General features: G+C 45.7%; 1 protein-coding gene across 1 annotated transcript; it reads left to right on the top strand.

Annotated features, from left to right (window-relative positions):
• Window positions 1-10,510: 10,510 nt before the first annotated feature.
• On the top strand, window positions 10,511-17,523 carry LOC127584694 (protein FAM241B-like). The gene is made up of 2 exons (XM_052041585.1): window positions 10,511-10,746; window positions 16,427-17,523. The coding sequence occupies exons 1-2, from the start codon at window positions 10,648-10,650 to the stop codon at window positions 16,670-16,672; spliced, it is 345 nt and encodes a 114-aa protein (XP_051897545.1). The 5' UTR covers window positions 10,511-10,647; the 3' UTR covers window positions 16,673-17,523.
• Window positions 17,524-18,792: the final 1,269 nt, after the last annotated feature.

The raw sequence follows: 18,792 nt of genomic DNA, 5'->3' as shown, positions 1-18,792 counted from the left end.
CTGTGCTGACCATCACCACCAAAAGTGAAAGGACAGGAAGGAGGGGAGAGGGATATTGGGACAAGGAACTAAATGGCATAGAGAGTGAGGAGAGGTGTAGGGGGGAGCTGAGGAGGGAAAGGGAGGGGTGGGAGGTGAAAGATGAAGTAAATGGAGGTTAGAGAGGGGAATGGAGGAGAGTAGGATTGAGAGATGGGAGCAAGGGAAGATAAGTGAAACAAGAGGATATAATGAAGTAAATAATCCCACTGGGATGAGGGGTCCAATGGGTTTTGGTGTCAGCTCTACCGTCTCACAGGACGACATGGGAAGGGAGTGGAACTGAGCCACATTTTACATCCAAACAGAGTGAGAGAGAATTTGTCTCCTGGAGCAAGTAAACACAAGGGAAAGGACTGAAAGAAATGACTTCCCATTAAACAGAAAGTTCCTCAGCTGATGAACAAGTAATCACAACTGCCCTCATTAGAGATGCCCAGAAATTATCTAATGATGTTAATCCTGAATGAACATGAGCAACTGACATCCCTGTCTGTAACTGTAATGCATTCTGAGAGGAATAACAGTGACCAAAATATCTTTATTCATGTGTTTCAACCCTCCTATGTAAAGTCAGCCTCCTTTAATTTCATTGACAGCTCATTCACATTTAACTTTACCCCAAATCCTGGGGGTAATGTTCAACCCTACCACTTGGATCATGGTCTGGAAGAACAGATTGCCTCACCACCAAGGAAAGTTTGAGGTTTTCAGTCTGTTGAAATTATCCATTGCACAGAATTATATCAACCATACAGCATGGAGACAGGTCATTCGGCCCAACAGATCGTTGCTGGTGTGTTTCACTCCACACAAGCCTCACCCCATCTCTTATCAGCTCAATCAGATTCAACAGATCCTTCTTATTCCTGTCAGCTTTCCCTACAATGCACCTCTGCTATTTGGTCTCATTGAATGAGGAGAGATTAAACAGACTGGGCCTGTACTGTCTGGAGTGTAGAAGAATGAGAAGTGATCTCATTGAAATGGAGAAAATTCTTAAGGGGCTTGACAGGATGGGTTTGGAATTGAGCCTCAAAACGGGGGTCAGCCATTCAGGATGAAGATGAAAAGAAATTTCTTTACCCAGAGGACAGTGAACCTTCGAAATTCTCTACCAGAGGGCAGTGGAAGCTCAGTCTCTGAGGATATTCAAGCCAGAAACCAATGGATTTTTAGATTAAAAGGGAATTAACAGATATGGGGTGAGTGCAGGAAAATAGTACTGAGGTAAAAGATCGGCCACAATCTTACCAAATGGCAGAGGAGGCAAGAAGGGCCAAATGGCCTACTCCTGCTCCTGTTTCTTTTGTTCCATGGATACCCTTTGGTAGAGTATTTCATATTCTTATCATTCTTGCTTGAAGAAATTCCTTGGATTTATCAGCAACTACCGTATATTTATATCCCATATTCTCATCCCTCTACATGGAAGCATCCTTCTTCCATGTACACGATCATCCCTCGGTAATCTTAAAGAGCTCGAACAATCACCTCTCAGTCTTTCTTGCAGGGAAAGGAACCCCTTATCAGTTCAAACTTCCTGTTCAGTACAACCTCTTAGATCAGTAATTGTCTTCTGAACCCTTTCTTGACTAAGTCCGATGCTTCTGTATCCTTTACATATTGTGTCGACTGGACAAGTGCATGTCCTTCTGAGTGTGACCCGTTCACCATTCAACTATTTATCTGATATGGGTTAGACCCCACATCAAAATAGAACATCTTCCAAACAGAACCAACAACAATACCCTGTTCAGGCACTAGAGGGTGACTTCAGCCCTTTCCATAGGCAGTTTTATATGTCTAGACATTCAATCGTATAAGACTTTTTTTTATTCTAATGCAATTGAAGATCAATTTTTCCGGACTGAAACATAGTAACGACTATTTCCAGCTTGTTTGACATTACTTGGAACAAAACCAACGGAGCACACACTGTTGACTCTCACCATTGTGACTTGAACATGATTTTCACATCATTCCGTGTCCTTTCAGTGAACATGGACCACATTTTCCCTGGGGTTGCCTACCCCAGCACTAACCTGCAAGGCTTCAATGTATGTAAAATACCCACCTGTATCCTTGGGCACTCTACCCCAACATCGCCAATTTCCAGAGGATATCCCCCAATCTGTGCCTCCCCTGAATCTGTGACCTCCGTCTCCTTTGCTGTTAGACCCTCCAATCTCGATTCCAGGCCTTCAATAACTTACCACTCACTGCTCGCTATCCCAAAACCTCTCCCCAAAGTGCATTATGATCCGATGCTGATTCCCATTCTCCAGTCCCTGGCCTCAGGCAGACTGATGCATTATAATTTCTAGGCAGTCTGTTTTAGGATTGATATCTGATTAGTTTGCAAAATAAAGATTATCAATTTGTCTTTGCATAAAATGCAAAATTGATACTAGATCAGTTTAAATGTATTCCTGATATATTAGAATTCCTGGTTTGTGTGTTACTGTAAATTAATAAGCATTAAATAGATAACAATGTCTGCCCCTTTACTATGTATTCCTACAGCGCCTTTCTTTGTCTCAGCCAATAAAGTACTTTTGAACTGTGGCAATTGGGAAATGGAGCATCCAACTCATACACAACAAGCTCCCACAAATGATAATGTGATAATGATTGGGTAATATGGCCTGGGATAGCACCTGAGGGTTGTATTAGTCTAGCACACTAAGAAGGCCATCCATGTCTTTTGTAATCGTGGTGATGGAATCTTTTATGTCCACATGAGAGAGCAGGCAGTTCCTCAGTTTACTCTAATATCCAAGAGACAGACTCATGACAGCCCAGTACTGCATTGGAGTCCCAGCTCAGACTTGTGTGCTTAAGTTTCTAGAGTGAGATATATTCTGACTTAGGATACTTTAGTTACTCACCACTAATACCCCATCTTGCTGTGCTGGAGGGTTTATGGTATTGTACCAGACACATTACAATGTGAATAACACAAAGTTATATGTAAGGAGAATTAATTGATTGCACTCACAGACAGCAGTGAAGGCTAGGTCATGTATGTGTCATGTGGTAATCATATGTGTACAAAGTCTGGGAGAAGCTACAGATACAAACCTTTTCTCACCCCTGCTCTAAGGATGGGGTGGTGTTGCAGAACACAGTGCCCAGTGAGAGATGGGCATGGCTGTATGATTGGTCATTATTAACAAAGTCTGACAAGACAGTACTAAAGGAAGTGACAACCATCGTATGGGCACTCCTATACATCTTCAGATTGGATTGTGGCCCTGACTGAATTTCAGCCGCAAATGAAGAGGTCAGGTCCATGACATGTACAATCTGAGCATCTCAGCCCTTCCCAAGTTTCCCAAAGCCCTGCAAATGAAAAAATAACTCGAAATTCCTGAATCCCTGAGACATAGTAAGCTCAGGCCAGTATGGGTCTAAAGAGAGACAGAGAGGAGTGAGACCACGGAAGACTTTGAGTATAAAGATGGGATGTTAAAACTGAGGCAAACTAGACTTGGAGCCAGCATAGATCAGAGCAGACAGGCCTAAATGGTTGAAGTTCTCCTTGGACCTGTTTCTTGTCTCATCCTCATGATACGCTCTGTGCCTGTGAGATAGGCTCAGCTAAATGTGCTGGCCACATGCACGTCTTTGCCCAGACAGTATTGTCTCCTTACATTAAATACCAGCATCCACACAGCATTGCAACATCATTGGTGCTGTACAGAAGGGATTAACAGACAATCTCAAGTTACTTCTGACCACTTCAAGGGGGACACAGCCAATATTACATAAACCACATATATTACACTGCTCTCCTTGGCACCTATTGGATCTTTTACAAAGGGAAACTAAATATAAAACTTAAGGCTTAGGAGGCAGCTGAAGGGAAGATGGCAATCAACATCTGGTTGTCAGCATCTAGTGGGTGGTGCAGTGGTGCAGCTAGTAGAGCCACTGCCTCACAGCTCCAGAAATCTGAGTTCTCTCCTGACCTCCGGCACCATCTGTGAGGAGTTTGAACGTTCTCCTTGTGACCATGTGGGTTTTCTCCCAGGTACTCTTCATAGGTGAGTGATAGAGTCTGCGAGCAGTTGATGGGAATGTGGGGAGAATAAAATAGGATTCATGTTGGATTAGTGTTAATGTGTGGTGGAAAGTCAGGGCCGTCTCGATGGTCAAAGGGCCTGGTTGTGCTGTATGAATCTATGACTTGGCAATGGTCAATATTTCACCCTGTTAGAAGTCAGTTCTCATGCATACACACACTCGGTGATTGAACTTCTAGGCCTGTGAGTTGGGACACAGATGATGAATTGGTGGGGTTAAGAGACCTGTAGGATTGTGCCCCTTGTTCATAATTCCTCTCCTTTCCATTGATGTGACTTTAAATGAGAAAAGTAGCCCATGTCAGGAGACTGCAACCTGCCAACCACAGGACCTGCTGGGTGCTAACAGAGGACAGGTAGTTACTATTGTTCCCTGGACAGGGGCAGATTAGGGTCTTCTTGGATATAAGATTAAAAGCTGGCTCCAGTATGACCCAAACACAGCCAATCTGGCCCCAACTCAAGCCCAAGGACAGAGAACACTCTGCCTGAACACATATGATTGGGTCCTGTCAGGCACAAGGTGGAGAACTAGACTCTGGTGTATAAGAGGTACCCTTGCACTGCCCCATCCTATCACTGCATCATCCAGCATAATGCTGCTTTAAGTGCTGGGACCTCTTACTCCTGAATACACCACCTGAGCCTCCAAGAGAGAACTGCAATGAGACCCAAGACAGAGATTGAAAGCAGAATGTCCACAACAACAAATGATACAACAACAAATGGCATTAGTGACTCAGTTTTAATGTAAAATTTATGTCCCCTTCTCAACCTGGAACTTTCAAATGTGTTCTGTACATCCAAAAGCCAAAATGACAAATTTATGGCATATATCACTGCTGTAAGGGAGTCAATAATTCACTGATTTACCAAAGTTCATTCAATAAATGTTACAAAAGGTGCTTTGACAATCAATTCCAGGGGGTAATGATAAAAACTTTTAGATGAGTTAACCTTATCTGGAAGCAGACTTTGGAGGGGAAAAGAACCTCATGGGTCACTGCTGCTGAGTTGTGGCTTCATACTTATGTTGCTGGCTCCACAATGTCACGTTGCCATTAAGCTGCATTGGTGAAGTGACATTAGCTGACTGTAACACCGTATAAAAGTCTGCGGCTCTCAACCTCACTGACTGAAGACCTCAGACACCCAGCTGAAGAGCAAGTCTTTTGTTCAGTGCAGGAAATCTGGTCACATTATTCAAACCCGTTTGTTTTATAAAAAGATTTTAAAAAATTTCCTTTGCTTTCTGTGTGCCCTGATGGATGATATAGGTGGCTTTTATATGCAAACTAATTTGGAGACAAACCAGAGGGGGAACCCTATTAGAAAGAAGCTTTCAGGCTATAATTGAATTTCTTCACTTGTTAGTTTGCAATGAAAATGTCATATATATCGGTGCTTCTATTCAGTGCAAATTAGATCTCGTTAGAAAGAAATGGTGTCTTTAGCAAGGCATGAAACTCCTTGGAGTGGGCCTGTAACTATGCAGAGCAGCTGGTGACGGCTCCTCGACACACATGTGCTTCAGTTTGTAGAAGATGTATAGACTTGTGAATTGCTATTCAGTGTGGCCTCCCCTCTCTGTCACAGGGGGTTAAGTCTGGGCCTTCTCCAGGGCAGCCATGCTGAAAATTTAGAGTGACACTTGAACAGCCTGCAGATAAGGGCCCGAGTTGTACACGAGCTTTATTGTGCACCGTTCCATTTTGTGAGCACACAAATCCAGTGTGTCGCGATGTGGGCAAGACACCTTTTCTGCAGCAGGAGCTTATTCTCCAGCCCAGGCTGCGGGAACAATCTACAAATGCGATTAGCTTCGTATTTCAGGGAGTGAATGGAAACCGCCTGCATTGATTTCCACTCTCTGCCACTGCACATCTCTCACAACCACTGTCACTCAGTCAGAAAAGTCGGGGAGAGTCTTGGAGGAGAGGATAACTGGTGTCCCACAAACTCAGGTCAACATCATGAGCTGCACAAACCTTGACTGACTACAACCAGCAGTTTTCCTGTAGTGGTGCTCTGAATGTATCCGTGAGTGCTGGAAACCCAAAAAACAGGAAATAGACAAAAGATGATCCGAGACTGAAAGGAAGACTTGTCCTTCTGCAGCATCTTCCATGTCACTTTCAGAACATCCACAAGTGCTATTCAGCAAATGAAGTACATTTTGGTTTACCACAGTTGTAACAGATAATTTGTGCACATTAACCTGGCCACAGGCAACAATGTGGGAATGTTATGATGATCTGTTTTTAGTTATGTTGAGTGAGGGGTATATAGTAGCCAGTGGGCAGAACTCTCCTGCGCTTCTTTGAAAGAGTGTAGTGGCTTCTCGGCAGTGCCCCTCCCACAGTGCAGTGCCCCTCAGTACTGCCCCTCCCATAGTTCAGTGTCCCTTCCCACAGTGTGGTGCCCCTCAGCACTGCCCCTCCTACAGTGCGGTGCCCCTCAGTCCTGCCCCTCCCACAGTGCAGCACTTGCTCAGTACTGCCCCTCCCACAGTGCAGTGCCCTTCAGTTCTGCCCCTCCCACAGTGCAGTGCCCCCTCAGTACTGCCCCTCCCACAGTGCGGTGCCCCCTCAGTACTGCCCCTCCCACAGTGCTGTGCCCCCTCAGTATTGCCCTCCCACAGTGCAGTGCCCCCTCAGTACTGCCCCTCCCACAGTGTGGTGCCCCTCAGTACTGCCCCTCCCACAGTGTGGTGCCCCTCAGTACGGCCCCTCCCACAGTGCAGTGCCCCCACAGTACTGCCCCTCCCACAGTGCGGTGCCCCCTCAGTACTGCCCCGCCCACAGTGCAGCACTCCCTCAGTACTGCCCCTCCCACAGTGCGGTGCCCCTCAGTACTGCCCCTCCCACAGTGTGGTGCCCCCTCAGTACTGCCCCTCCCACAGTGCGGTGCCCCTCAGTACTGCCCCGCCCACAGTGCAGCACTCCCTCAGTACGGCCCCTCCCACAGTGCAGTGCCCCCTCAGTACTGCCCCTCCCACAGTGCGGTGCCCCCTCAGTACTGCCCCTCCCACAGTGCGGTGCCCCCTCAGTACTGCCCCTCCCACAGTGCGGTGCCCCCTCAGTACGGCCCCTCCCACAGTGCAGTGCCCCCTCAGTACTGCCCCTCCCACAGTGTGGTGCCCCCTCAGTACTGCCCCTCCCACAGTGCGGTGCCCTGAGCTGCAACAAATGTGGGGGGGGTGAGTTGAGCCTAGCAGAACTGGAAGCACTGAACGAATTCACTGGGTCAGTGAGGCCGGCTGTTGGCTGCTCTTCTCGTTCGTGCTGGTCTCCCATCATGGCTGCTTCTGCGATCCTCTCCCACACACTGTTCATTCATTTCTGCCTGAAGAACAGTTCAGGTTAAAACAGTTCTCAGGAACAGAACCCGATTGTAACCTGGGAACTGCCTGTAAAAGAACATTTTATCAAGGAACTTTTGATGAGGAACATTTGAGACCTTAAGCTGCAGAGATTCAAGGCCTCCTCCCTGTTTCTTTGACATGGGGCTTGGAACGTATCTTCCTGACCCAAGCTCAATGAGACCCAGTTCTGTCTGTTGTGTTCAAGTCAGGTCAGCCCCTTAAGAAAAATGAATGGGGCTGGACCAGAAATCACCAGCTCTTTATAAATGAATGCACAAATGAAGGCTCCAGATGTTTCATGGTTTAAATGTAAAACCTTCAAGTTAAATAATATGTCATCTATTCACACACACGTCAGATGGTTTTATGTTGCCTGGGTTAGTAGCAGGAGGGATTGGCATGGTGGGCACCCAGTCACCGTGCACACTCTGAGGGGTGTGCGCCTGGGGAAGGATGTGTGTATCCAGCCAGGTGCTGAGAGAACTTATTGTTGGAAAGGGCAGCAGATGTAACTCAGGACAGTCATTGACTTTGGTTCTACAGCACAGACACAGACCCTTCGGCCCAACTTATCCATGCTGACCAAGTTGTCCACTTGAGCTATTCCCATTTCCCCATGTTTGCCCTATATCCCTCTAAACCTTTCCTATCCATGAACCTGTCTAAATATCTTTTAAACATTGTAATTATACCCGCCTCTACTGCTTCCTCTGGCAGCTCATTCCATATACACCACCCTTTGTGTTAAGAAGTTGCCCCTCATACCCCTCTTAAATCTTTCACTTTAAACCTATGTCCTCTAGTTTTAGACTCCACTACTCTGGGAAAAAGACTGCGACCATTCACCTCATCTATGCCCCTCATGATTTTATGTACCTCTATAAGATCACCCCTCAGCCTCCTACACTCCAGGGGAAAAAGTCCAAGCTTATCCAGTCTCTCCTTATAGCTCAAGCCTTTCCAGTCCTGGTAACATCTCTTCTGCACCCCTTCTAACTTAATGATGTCCTTCCTGCACCCAGGCGACCAGAACTGCACACAATACTCCAAGTGCGGTCTCACAGCTGTGACATGATGACCTGACTCTTGTAGTCAATGAGAATTCTGGGATAGAGAACCAGTGAGTAAAGAAGTGAAGGAAAAGAAAGAAAAAGAAGGTAAAGGATTTTTCATGGGAACCAAGTTTTGAGACTGGGCACACACAGGAGACCTGTGATGCCAGGTCAAACAGGGATGCGAGGACTCCTGGTGATGGTCAGGTTGGATATCAGTCAGGTTTGGGTCATATTTTAACCTTGTACCTGAACAGGTTTCTGTCTATTGGAGCTCAGCTGCCCTTTTGCTCAGTAGCAGGAGGACCCTCTCCTCCAGCTCAGTCAGGCTCTGAGGCTAAGAAGGAACATCCACCACCCACCAACACCACCCACACCCCCACACCCCCCGTCTGCCTGGCCAACCAGTAATTGCACCACCTTGCCCAGAAGACAACATGGTTAAACTGTTACCAGGTGTGCTAATCTCATGGTTGTCTTAATCGGTCTATATATGTGTATCAGTCTGTTCCTGAGTGGGTGTGAGGGGATGTCTGTCTGGCTGCCTCTGTGAAGGGGTGTGTGGAGTTTTGGCTTGGGAGATGTCAGTCTGCTGTCTGTGAGTGAGGGTGTGGATAGTAACATGCGTGAGCTATCTGTCCGACTACCTGTGTGTGTGTTTCGGGGGTGAGGAGTTGTGTTTGGGGTACACCTGTCTGGTGGGAGTATGCTGAGGTTGAGGGTGTGAGGTGGGGTTAACTGTTTGACAGTCTCTGAATGGGCATGGGTATGTGTGTTGAGGACATCTGCCTGGAGGACGAGTGGAGTATGTATGGGGGACGGAGTATCTTGAGGGACATCTGCCTGGCAGCCTCTGACCAAGGGGTGTAGGGATGTTTAGAGACTGAATGTTAGAGCTGAAGTCAGAGCTTTGATCTCACTTTAACATACCTTACCAGGTCACAATAATTCTTCCTACAATGCTTAATGCTTCTTGGGATCACATTCCTGATTGACACATTCTGCCAACCACATCTCTCCCCCAAGGACCCCATGTGTGTGTGTGTGTGTGGGTGTGGGTGGGTGGGGGTGTATTTGAGGGTGCACATGATACCTGTCTGACATATCTGTCTGACTACCTCTGTGGGTGTGGGGGTGTGTGTGGTGTCTGTATGTTTGGGGGTGCACAGGATATCTGCTGACTACCTCAGTGTGTGTGTGTGCACGCGCGCTTGGGGCTGGAGAGTTGTGTGTGAGTGTACGCCTGGGAAGATATGTTAAGGTGAGATCAAAGGTCCTACTTAAGTTCTAACATTCAGACACCCCAAGGTCAGGGCCTGACAGACAGATGTGCCCCAACACACTCCCTCCCCCAGACACACCCCTACTCAAAGAGGTTCAGGAACAGCTTCTTTCCTGCAACCATAAGGTTCTTGAACCAACCCGCTCAACCCCACCCCTACCTCTTCCACTACCATGGGCTTAGGTTTTTTTTACGCTGGTCTTGCTTTGCACGGCCTTTTTTAAACTTTCTTGTATAATTTATGTCCTGTGTGTTTTCTGTACCTACGTGCCTGTGATGCTGCTGCAAGCAAGTTTTTCATTGTACCTGTAGCTCAACGAAAGTGTGCACATGACAGTAAACTCGACTTAACCTGAGTAGAAGAACAATTGAGTTTCTGGGCCACACGCCACCACCACCCCTCTCACCCTGACTGTCTCTCTGACTTGGGTTGTGGTTGAACTGAATACAAAGCACCCCAGTGTTTCATTGACATTGAACAACCTCGTCTATACATTTTTGCTTCAAAGAATCCAAGTACAAGGTGTTGCGGCTGGAGTGCCCGTAGAGCTGGACAAGGGGAACTGCGGAGCTGAGCTCGCAGCCACGAACCGACATGCAAGGCTTTGCGGAGAGTTTGCGGAAGGGAACGGAGCAGCTCGCTCGGAGTTTATTCCCTGTAACACAGCCCGATGACTCGCATTTCCTTTGAGCTGTGCTGTGGGCACAGCCGGTCGCTGGGAGCTGGGAGCTGGGAGCCGGGAGCCGGGAGCCGGGAGCCGGGAGCCTCCGCTGTTGGCACCCTCGTTAATTCTCTCTTTCTCTTCCTCAGACCGCAGGAAAATGGTTCGTATTCTGGCCAACGGGGACATAGTGGATGATGACGATCCGCGGGTCAGGAAGGCACCTCCGCGCCGAGAGGAGCTGAACAGGGGCCGGCAGGTCGGTGTCCGCTGGCGGGCGGGTTCAGGGCGCTCTCTCGATCCCCCTTCTCCTTTGATCAGGTCTTGCCTTGGCTCACCCGTACAATATGCAAAGTTGCACCATTTCACTTCCCACTTCCCGCCTCGACCAAAGCAACAAGTTGACTGTCTTTTTAAAAAAAAACATTACATTTTGGTGTCCTGACACTTTCAAACATAGAAAGGGTGAATGCACACAGTCCCTTTTCACCCCAGGGTTGGGGAATCAAGAACTAGAGGGCATAGGTTGAAGGTAAGGGTGGGGGGGGGGGGGGGCAAAGAGGTTTAATAGGAACCTGAGGGGCAACTTTTTCACCCAGAGAGTGGTGCCTATATGAAATGAGCTGCCAGAGGAAGTGGTTGAGGCAGGTACAATAAAGAGATTGCAAAGACACTTGGACAGGTACATGGATCGGAAAGGTTTAGAGGGATATGGGCCAAATGCAGTCAAATGGGACTAGCTTAGATGGGCGTCTTGGTCGGCATGGACGAGTTGGGCTGAAGGGCCTGTTTCCATTCTGAATGATCTATGACTCCATAACAGGAATATTGCAAATTTCGAGGATCCCAGGATCACTTGCGATTCGGAGGAATAAGTCTTCCTGTGGCCTCCTCACCCGTTCCCTTTCCCCTCCCCCACCCCCATGACCTGCCCATCTATTCCCCACCTCCTTCCCTTTATTCCATGGACTACTGTCCTCTCCTACCGGATTCCTTCTTTTCAGCCTTTTGCTTCTATCACCTCTCAGCTTCGTACATCACTCCCTTTCTTCCCCCCTCTCCACCCACCTACCGTCCCCCTCTCACCCGGACTCACCTATCACCTGCCAGTCTGTGCTTCTCCCCCTCCCCTGACGTTCTTATTCTGGCTTCTGCCCTCTTCCTTTCCAGTCCTGACAAAGGGTCTCAGCCCGAAACGTCGACTGTTTATTTCCCTCCTTAGATGCTGCCTGACCTGCTGAGTTCCTCCAGCACTTTTTGCGTGTTGCTCCAGATTCCAGCATCTGCAGAATCTCTTGTGTCTCTGTGTGGCCCAAGTCTTCATGTCATCTGACTTGTCCCCAAATCCAGGGGTACTGGTCTCCTTGTTTCCTGACATTCCCTGATTGCCTGTCCAATGAGTGGAGGCTAGGAATTTCCCATTTCAACACAAGGCATTCCTTCACAAACTTGCAAGGTTGCTCTTTGCATCCATTTGGGATCTACCCTTTCACTTTGTAGTATGGTCAGTGAGTTGATGCTCTTTTGGAAGTAACCAATAAGTTTACTGCCAGGGGAGATCATACAATGATGGAGTCCAAAAGGAGATATTCAGCCAGTCATATCTGTACCAGCTCGGTGCAAAGAGCTAACTAATTGGGCCACTTCCCCACAGCCCATCCAGTGATTCCTTGTCCAATTACCTTATACAAGTTTCTTTGTAGTTACTGCCACCATCCTTTCAGGCAATGCAACCAAATCGCAAAGAACTATGCTTCATGATTCCCTTCTGCTGCTTTGGCCAATCACTTTAAATCTGTGGACACCAAGCCTTGCATGAGAACGTAAGAATTTGGAGCAGGAGTAGGCCACTCGGTCCATCGAGCCTGCCCTACTATTCATCAAGATGATGGCTGATCTTCTGCCTCAGCTCCATCTTCCTGCACTATCCCCATATTCCTTGAGCGTCTCCATCCAGAAATCTATCAGTTTTGAATTAACACAATGACTGAGCCTCTGCAGCCGACTGGGGCAGAGAATTCTCAAGATTCAGCAGCCCCTAAGTGAAGTAATTTCTCCTCGCCTCAGTATAGATAACCTGCTCCTAATTCTGAGACTGTGACCCCTCGTTCCAGACATCAGAGCCAGGGGTAACATCCTCCCTGCATCCGTTCTGTCAACCCCTGTAAAAATTCACAACCTGTTACAATTTTGAACAGTAAAATATCTCCTGAACCTTGTCAGAACTTCAGCTTTTTCAATCCCCCTCCACTTAAATAAAGTCCCTCATCGCTGGGACCATTCCGTTAAACCCTCTGTGCACCCTCGCCACAGTTTTACACCCTTCCCAGAGTGTGGCACTGAATTTGATTGCAGTACATCAGTTGAGCCCTAACAACTGTTTTCTAGATATGATATGTCACCCCTTCTAACAACAGAAACAGAAACCTCTCAACCTTGCTCGACTAGGCAATACAATTAATGCTGCCTCTGTACCTCAAATATCAATTACCGTTCATTCTCTGTATCCCTTGATTCTGTTTGTGTCTAGATATACAAGACATATGGAGGTGAGGGGCAAATATTAGACACTGCGACCCCACAGCATCCCCTCCCCAGTAGAGTAATTTCACTAAGGAGCAGGGTACAACATACCCAGGACCTGCTCTACATTACCTCTCGCCCATCTACAGTGCTGCCATCTTTTAGGAACCAGTGTGTTTCCCAACTACTTTGGTCAACCTTTCCTCTGATAGGCTGCAGCTGACAGTCCAACTTCATCTGCCCATTCGGTAGTCAGGAACTCGTTTTGTCTTTCCTCTGAACTTTAAAGTCACCCTGTACTTTGCACTTTGAATCTTCACCTCATTCCTCAATCTAACTGAAAGCTTAGTTAACCAAGTGATAGAATGAGGCTAACTCAATTGTGTATGTTTTACGTACTTGCAAAAACCACATTGTACGATAAAACCAATGATTTCTAGATCATGCACAAAAAGCAGCTTGAGGAGCAATAAACCATTGAGACTTTGCCTTCACTAGCGAGAACATTTCTACCATTCTTACTGAATTGCAAAAAAATTATATTAAGGGTATTCTCTGGTTTTCTCTCCTTAAAATCCAACTTGTTTGATCACTAGACTTAGGCAGCAATCCACGGAACAAGTTAGGACACAAAGCAGAAAAGTACAGTACAGGAACAGACACCCCTTGCCCCATAGTGTTGTGCCGAACTAATTAAGTTATTAAGATGTTAATTAAAATTATGTAAGACACATGGAAGGGGTTACTGGATTGAAGGTGTTTTATCAGTCACTCTAATCATGCTGGATCCGGTTCCAACTCTATCCATGTGCCTTTGAAACTGAAAAGCAAAAAAAAACTTTGTCTCAGTTTGAAATTTTCACTTGAACACCTCCCTTCTCCCCTGGCCTCAGTGATGCCAAGATATCACTAACTTTTCAGTAGGAGAAGTGCTGACATTACTCTTGAACATCTTGGCTGTAAAGTTAAAGTGGCATCCACCAGGACCTGAAGTTCCCCAAAAGGAGATTAGATACTGAGTGGGAGAGGGCAATGCATTAAGAAATAGCAGGTTCTTTATGTCTTCTTGTTGCTGCCTCTGTTCACACTGCAAACTGCTGCTGCACTTTTTTAATGAATTCTAAATATCCATCAAAAACAATGAACAGTGTGATTAATATCACCAGAACCCCTAACCCCTTTGTCGGCATATTTTACCTCTACCTTCACTTGACCGGCTGAGTTTTCTGAGCATCTGATCCAATCTCCAGGATAAGAGTGCAGGAATTTATTCTAATCTTCAGCCTCCATCACAGCTTGCGAAATTTGTACTTTAAACTTTGTGACAGTGCTGAAGCTGGTTATGAATGAGCCCAGGATTGTGGTGACATAATTGTTCTGTTACTGGACTGGTAATCCAATGTGTATTCACACCTCAGAACTTGAATTCAATTTCTTTGGAAATGTAGAAGTAAATGTAACCATGAAGCTACCAAAATGCCAGCTGATGGTTTAGAAACCTGTGCCAAAAATTGGATGTCGCACAATTTTTGGTGTACAAAATGGGTCATGACACCAAACTGAGGGTCACCAAAATAGAATTGCAACATAGGATCTTCTCACTTTAAGAAGTCATCCTTGTAGTTTCCTGCCTTTGTGCGAGCAGGATACTAACTTTTCTCATTCATGGACAGCAGCTGTTGCCTGAGCTCACAGCAGCCATCTGATTTGTGGGTAGGACTTAACATGATCTCTCTGTGATTGGGCTCTGTGGCAGTGCTCAGCAGGATTATGGTACCGAGCCTGACTGGGGTCTCTAGTGTGATTGTCAGGGACATGGTGCTACCTGGCTGCAGATGAGGGTGAATGGTGGGCAGAAACAGTGCTTGGGTCTGCAGGTGGTGCATGCGTCACTGTGGGCCTTGCCAGCACTGGGCCACAGACTGAGGCATATGTGACTGAAAATATAAATGCTTAGGACTGTGGCAATGAGATTTTTAATGCAATAAAATGACTGGAAAGATTTAGCAAATACACACTTTAGATCATGCAGGATTCACTACATTCATTGTGATGTACCTCTTGTTGAACTGTGAGTTCATAACAAAGCTCACATGTTGCGATCTGTTGATCATAGTTCACATGATAAATGATCAATGTTTGATGATGTCATGTGCAAGAAATACAACAGGAAACGACACCCACATTGCGATGATTCATGATAGGAAGTATCCATTTTGCACTTTCTCAGTGGGCATGACCTCAAAGTAAAGTTTATTGTCACATGTACAAGTACAGGCATGCACAGGTGCAATGAAAAACTTACTTGCAGCAGCATCACAGGCACATAGCATCATATAAGCAGCATTCACAAGAGTAACATAAATTAAGTATAAATTATACACAATGTTTTCAAGAAAGAACACAATTAGAACAAAAAAATTCCCACTTTAGTGCAAAGTGATCATACTGTCGCTAAATTCTAGTGATTAGGTTTGTGCTGGCTGGTTTAAGAACCGAATGGTCGAAGGGAACCTGGTGGTGTGGAACTTCAATCTTCTGTATCTCCTTCCTGATGGCAGCTATGAGAAGATGGCATGGCCCAGATGGTGGGGATCTTTGATGATGGATGTTGCCTTCTTGAGGCAGCACCTCCTGTAGATAGTACTGATGGTGGGGAGGGATGTGCCCGTGATGTATTGGGCTGAGTCTTTTGACCAACAGGAGATCGGTGCAAACCCTTCACAATATTTGCATTAAATATAGATGCTAATGGGTCTAATATCTAGGAACTTCTGTCTTGTTCTAGATCCATATGCTCCTCCAGAAACAATATAGACCACCCAGGACTGTGTAGAAAGAATATACTGGCTGTGGTTGGAGTTCATTGTAGGCTGAGGAAAACCAATTCAATTGCTGAAGGAACATTGACTTAAAACTTAGAGACAAGCCATCAGGATTATTAGGACCCAATTTATACCCAGAAGATGGTAAGAATTTGTGGCTGTCTTCTGCAATTAATGCAATTGTGTACTGGTTTGAAGTATTCTTGTTGAAGTTACAGGTACTGGGAAATTGTGGATGCTTCCGATCATGAACTTTGACATGAAGATGTTATTTCTCTGTCATATTTCTGCACATAATGACATGTAGAAGTTGATAGATTCCTATTTACTCTTGGTATTAAGGGATATTGGGTAAAAGTGGTTGTATAGAAGTAGTTCAAGGCTCATCCATGATCTCATTGAATGCTGGATTAGGCTTGAGGGGCTCTCCTCTTGCCCATGTTCAGGCCCATGTAGTTGGCTCCTCACTATGCTTTGAAGTGGTCCAGAAAGCTCCCTCCGGCTAGTTAGAGGTGAGAAATAAATTCCTGGAATCAGTTTGAAACCTGGTGGGAATGCTGATTTTTCTCTTGTTGCCTTTGGTTTTGTCAGGGTTTTATCCGTAATACAGAGAATGCAAACCAGCCTCACCAAGGACCAGCCAACCAAGGCCACTCGCTGTTTGCGGACATGAATCAGCGTTTGATTAACATGGGCTTTCCACGATGGAATCTGGGAAATCAAGTCATTGAACCCATCATGTCCGTGCTTCTGGTGCTGATGCTCATGTTATTTGGAGTGCGTGGCCTCGTTCTCATCGGTGGGCTGTACCTCTTCTCTCAGTTTAGTCAACGGTAACTGAAAGAATTGCCGTGCACTTATATCTGACGGTACAACAACTCCTTTCTCCTTCCCCCTTGTAAAACCATGTAAGAGAATATACTTAAGTTTCTAACTATAAAAAGGAAAATTGATTGTTTAGCCATCAGCTGCTCCATTCCTGCAATATTTGGTTCATTGTTGGATGATCGGATCATCGCTCAGTCTGAGTGCGTTAAGGGCATCTTCACTTATAAATCATCATGTGCTGATCTTCCAGTTCATTCAAATCAGCCAATCAGAAGTAAAAAGAAGAAGCTGTTACCTGAAAGAGTGACCAAAAAAGTTATTGCATTGTCTTAAGAACCCAACTGGCTCATCGGGCAGGAAATCTGCCTTGCTTCTGTGGTCTGGGCCCACAGGTCTCACATCATTGTGATTATCATTTAGCTGCACACCTCAAATGAGACTGGGCAGAGGGATGCAAAACTCCTCCACCTTGTCAAACCATCTCTACTTTGGTCTAAAGAGCCATCAACTCAAGTGACAAATATACATGCAAACCTGCAGACCTTGGGGAAAGGTTCCTCTAGCTTGTTAATAGTACAATGTGACTTTAAGGTTACAGTTACACTGAGAGGGAGGGTTAACCAGTGCATCATGGTTAAGTTACTGGATTAGTATCCAGCAGCCTGTTCTATTAAATCAGGAAAGAACAAATTTGATTAAATGAATCTGGACCAAAAAACAAGTCTCAGTGATGGTGAATATGGAATTAGTGGATTGTGTGAAATCCCATCTAATTCAATGATGGGAATGTGGAAGATTGCGACAGGATTACTGATTTCTCTGTGCACTGGAACGAACATGAAATAAAATTATTACCAATACTTCTAATGTATTTATTTGCTGGTTATTGTTTCATTCAAGCTGGAGGAGTCATTCAATGAAACGATGGTTGATGTGCAGCTTAAACACTATCTACTATTGATCTTTTACATCCATCATACAGGGCAGGCAGATCTTATGTTTAACATTTGAAATCTGGCAGTGCTGCACTGCTTCAGTACTGCATTGAAGTGTCAACTGAGGTGCATGTGTTACTGATCATCTGACTCCAGCAACACAGTGGCACAGCGCCAGAGACCCAAGTACAATCCTGACCTCAGGTGGTGTCTGTGTGGAGTTTGCATGTTCTCCCTGTGACTGCTTTTGTTTCCTCTGGGTGCTCCAGTTTCATCCCATGTCTTGAAGATGTGAGTTGGTAGGTTAATTGGCCGCTGTAAATTGCCCTTAGCTTATAGATGAGTGGTAGAATCTGGGGGGAGTTGATGAGAATGTGGAGAGAGTAAAAATGAGATCAATGTGGGATTAGTGTAAATGAGTGGTTAGTGCAGACTCAATGGGCCAAAGAGCCTGTTTCTGTGCTGTATCCCTCTTTGACTCAGTGCTCTCAAGTTTGAGGTAAAACCAATGAACTTCACAATACAGGGAAATGCTCCCATTCAGCCCCCTGTTACTGTACCAACTCTCTGGAAGAACTCACATCAGTCTCGTTCCCCAAATTCCTTTCTAGGATTGTTCCATGGTTTTAGTGAAAGTGGAGTTAAATAGAAAACCAAGTATGATGGGTGAGAGTATTCAGCATTAGCAGCTGGCAGTCAATGTCCATGTTCAACAGTACACGTTGGCTTCTGCCTCCACACACAAACATCAGTAGGACTTGTTAGTCCAGTTACACCTCATGAGAAAAATATGCCACTTTTCCATCAACAATCTTTTTTATTCAAGGCTATTTTGAAACTGGTTCCAAGTTTGAGCATTTCCTTTTGGTTTTATTCAGAATCTCTCAACATGGTGATTTTCTCTGCTCTCAGAACCCTGGGCTCTTACAGCTGATGAGCATTGCTTCTGTTGAAATGAGTAAAGGTTAAACTATTACACTTTCCACTCCATTCTCCTTTCCAGTCCCTTGACATCCAAGTCCCATAAGCCTCATTCACCAACAGACACTCAAGTGTACCATTTCAACTTGTTCAGAGCTTGCTGTTTACTGAAACCAGTTGTGGATCAGGGTATCACACTTGATGTCATGAATGAGAACATCACAGGTTAAAGTCTTACTCGAGAGACGATGAACTGGATTGAGACAGTACTGA

This window comes from Pristis pectinata, chromosome 30 (assembly GCF_009764475.1).
Source record: "Pristis pectinata isolate sPriPec2 chromosome 30, sPriPec2.1.pri, whole genome shotgun sequence".
Classification (NCBI taxonomy): Eukaryota; Metazoa; Chordata; class Chondrichthyes; order Rhinopristiformes; family Pristidae; genus Pristis; species Pristis pectinata.
The sequence above is the reverse complement of the archived record's forward strand: the minus strand, read 5'-3'. Positions and strand labels throughout refer to the sequence as shown.

Coding starts and splice junctions, on each gene's coding strand:
- LOC127584694 (XM_052041585.1), top strand. CDS start 10,648: ATGGTTCGTATTCTGGCCAACGGGGACATAGTGGATGATGACGATCCG. Junction 10,747..16,426: donor AGCTGAACAGGGGCCGGCAG/GTCGGTGTCCGC, acceptor TGGTTTTGTCAG/GGTTTTATCCGTAATACAGA.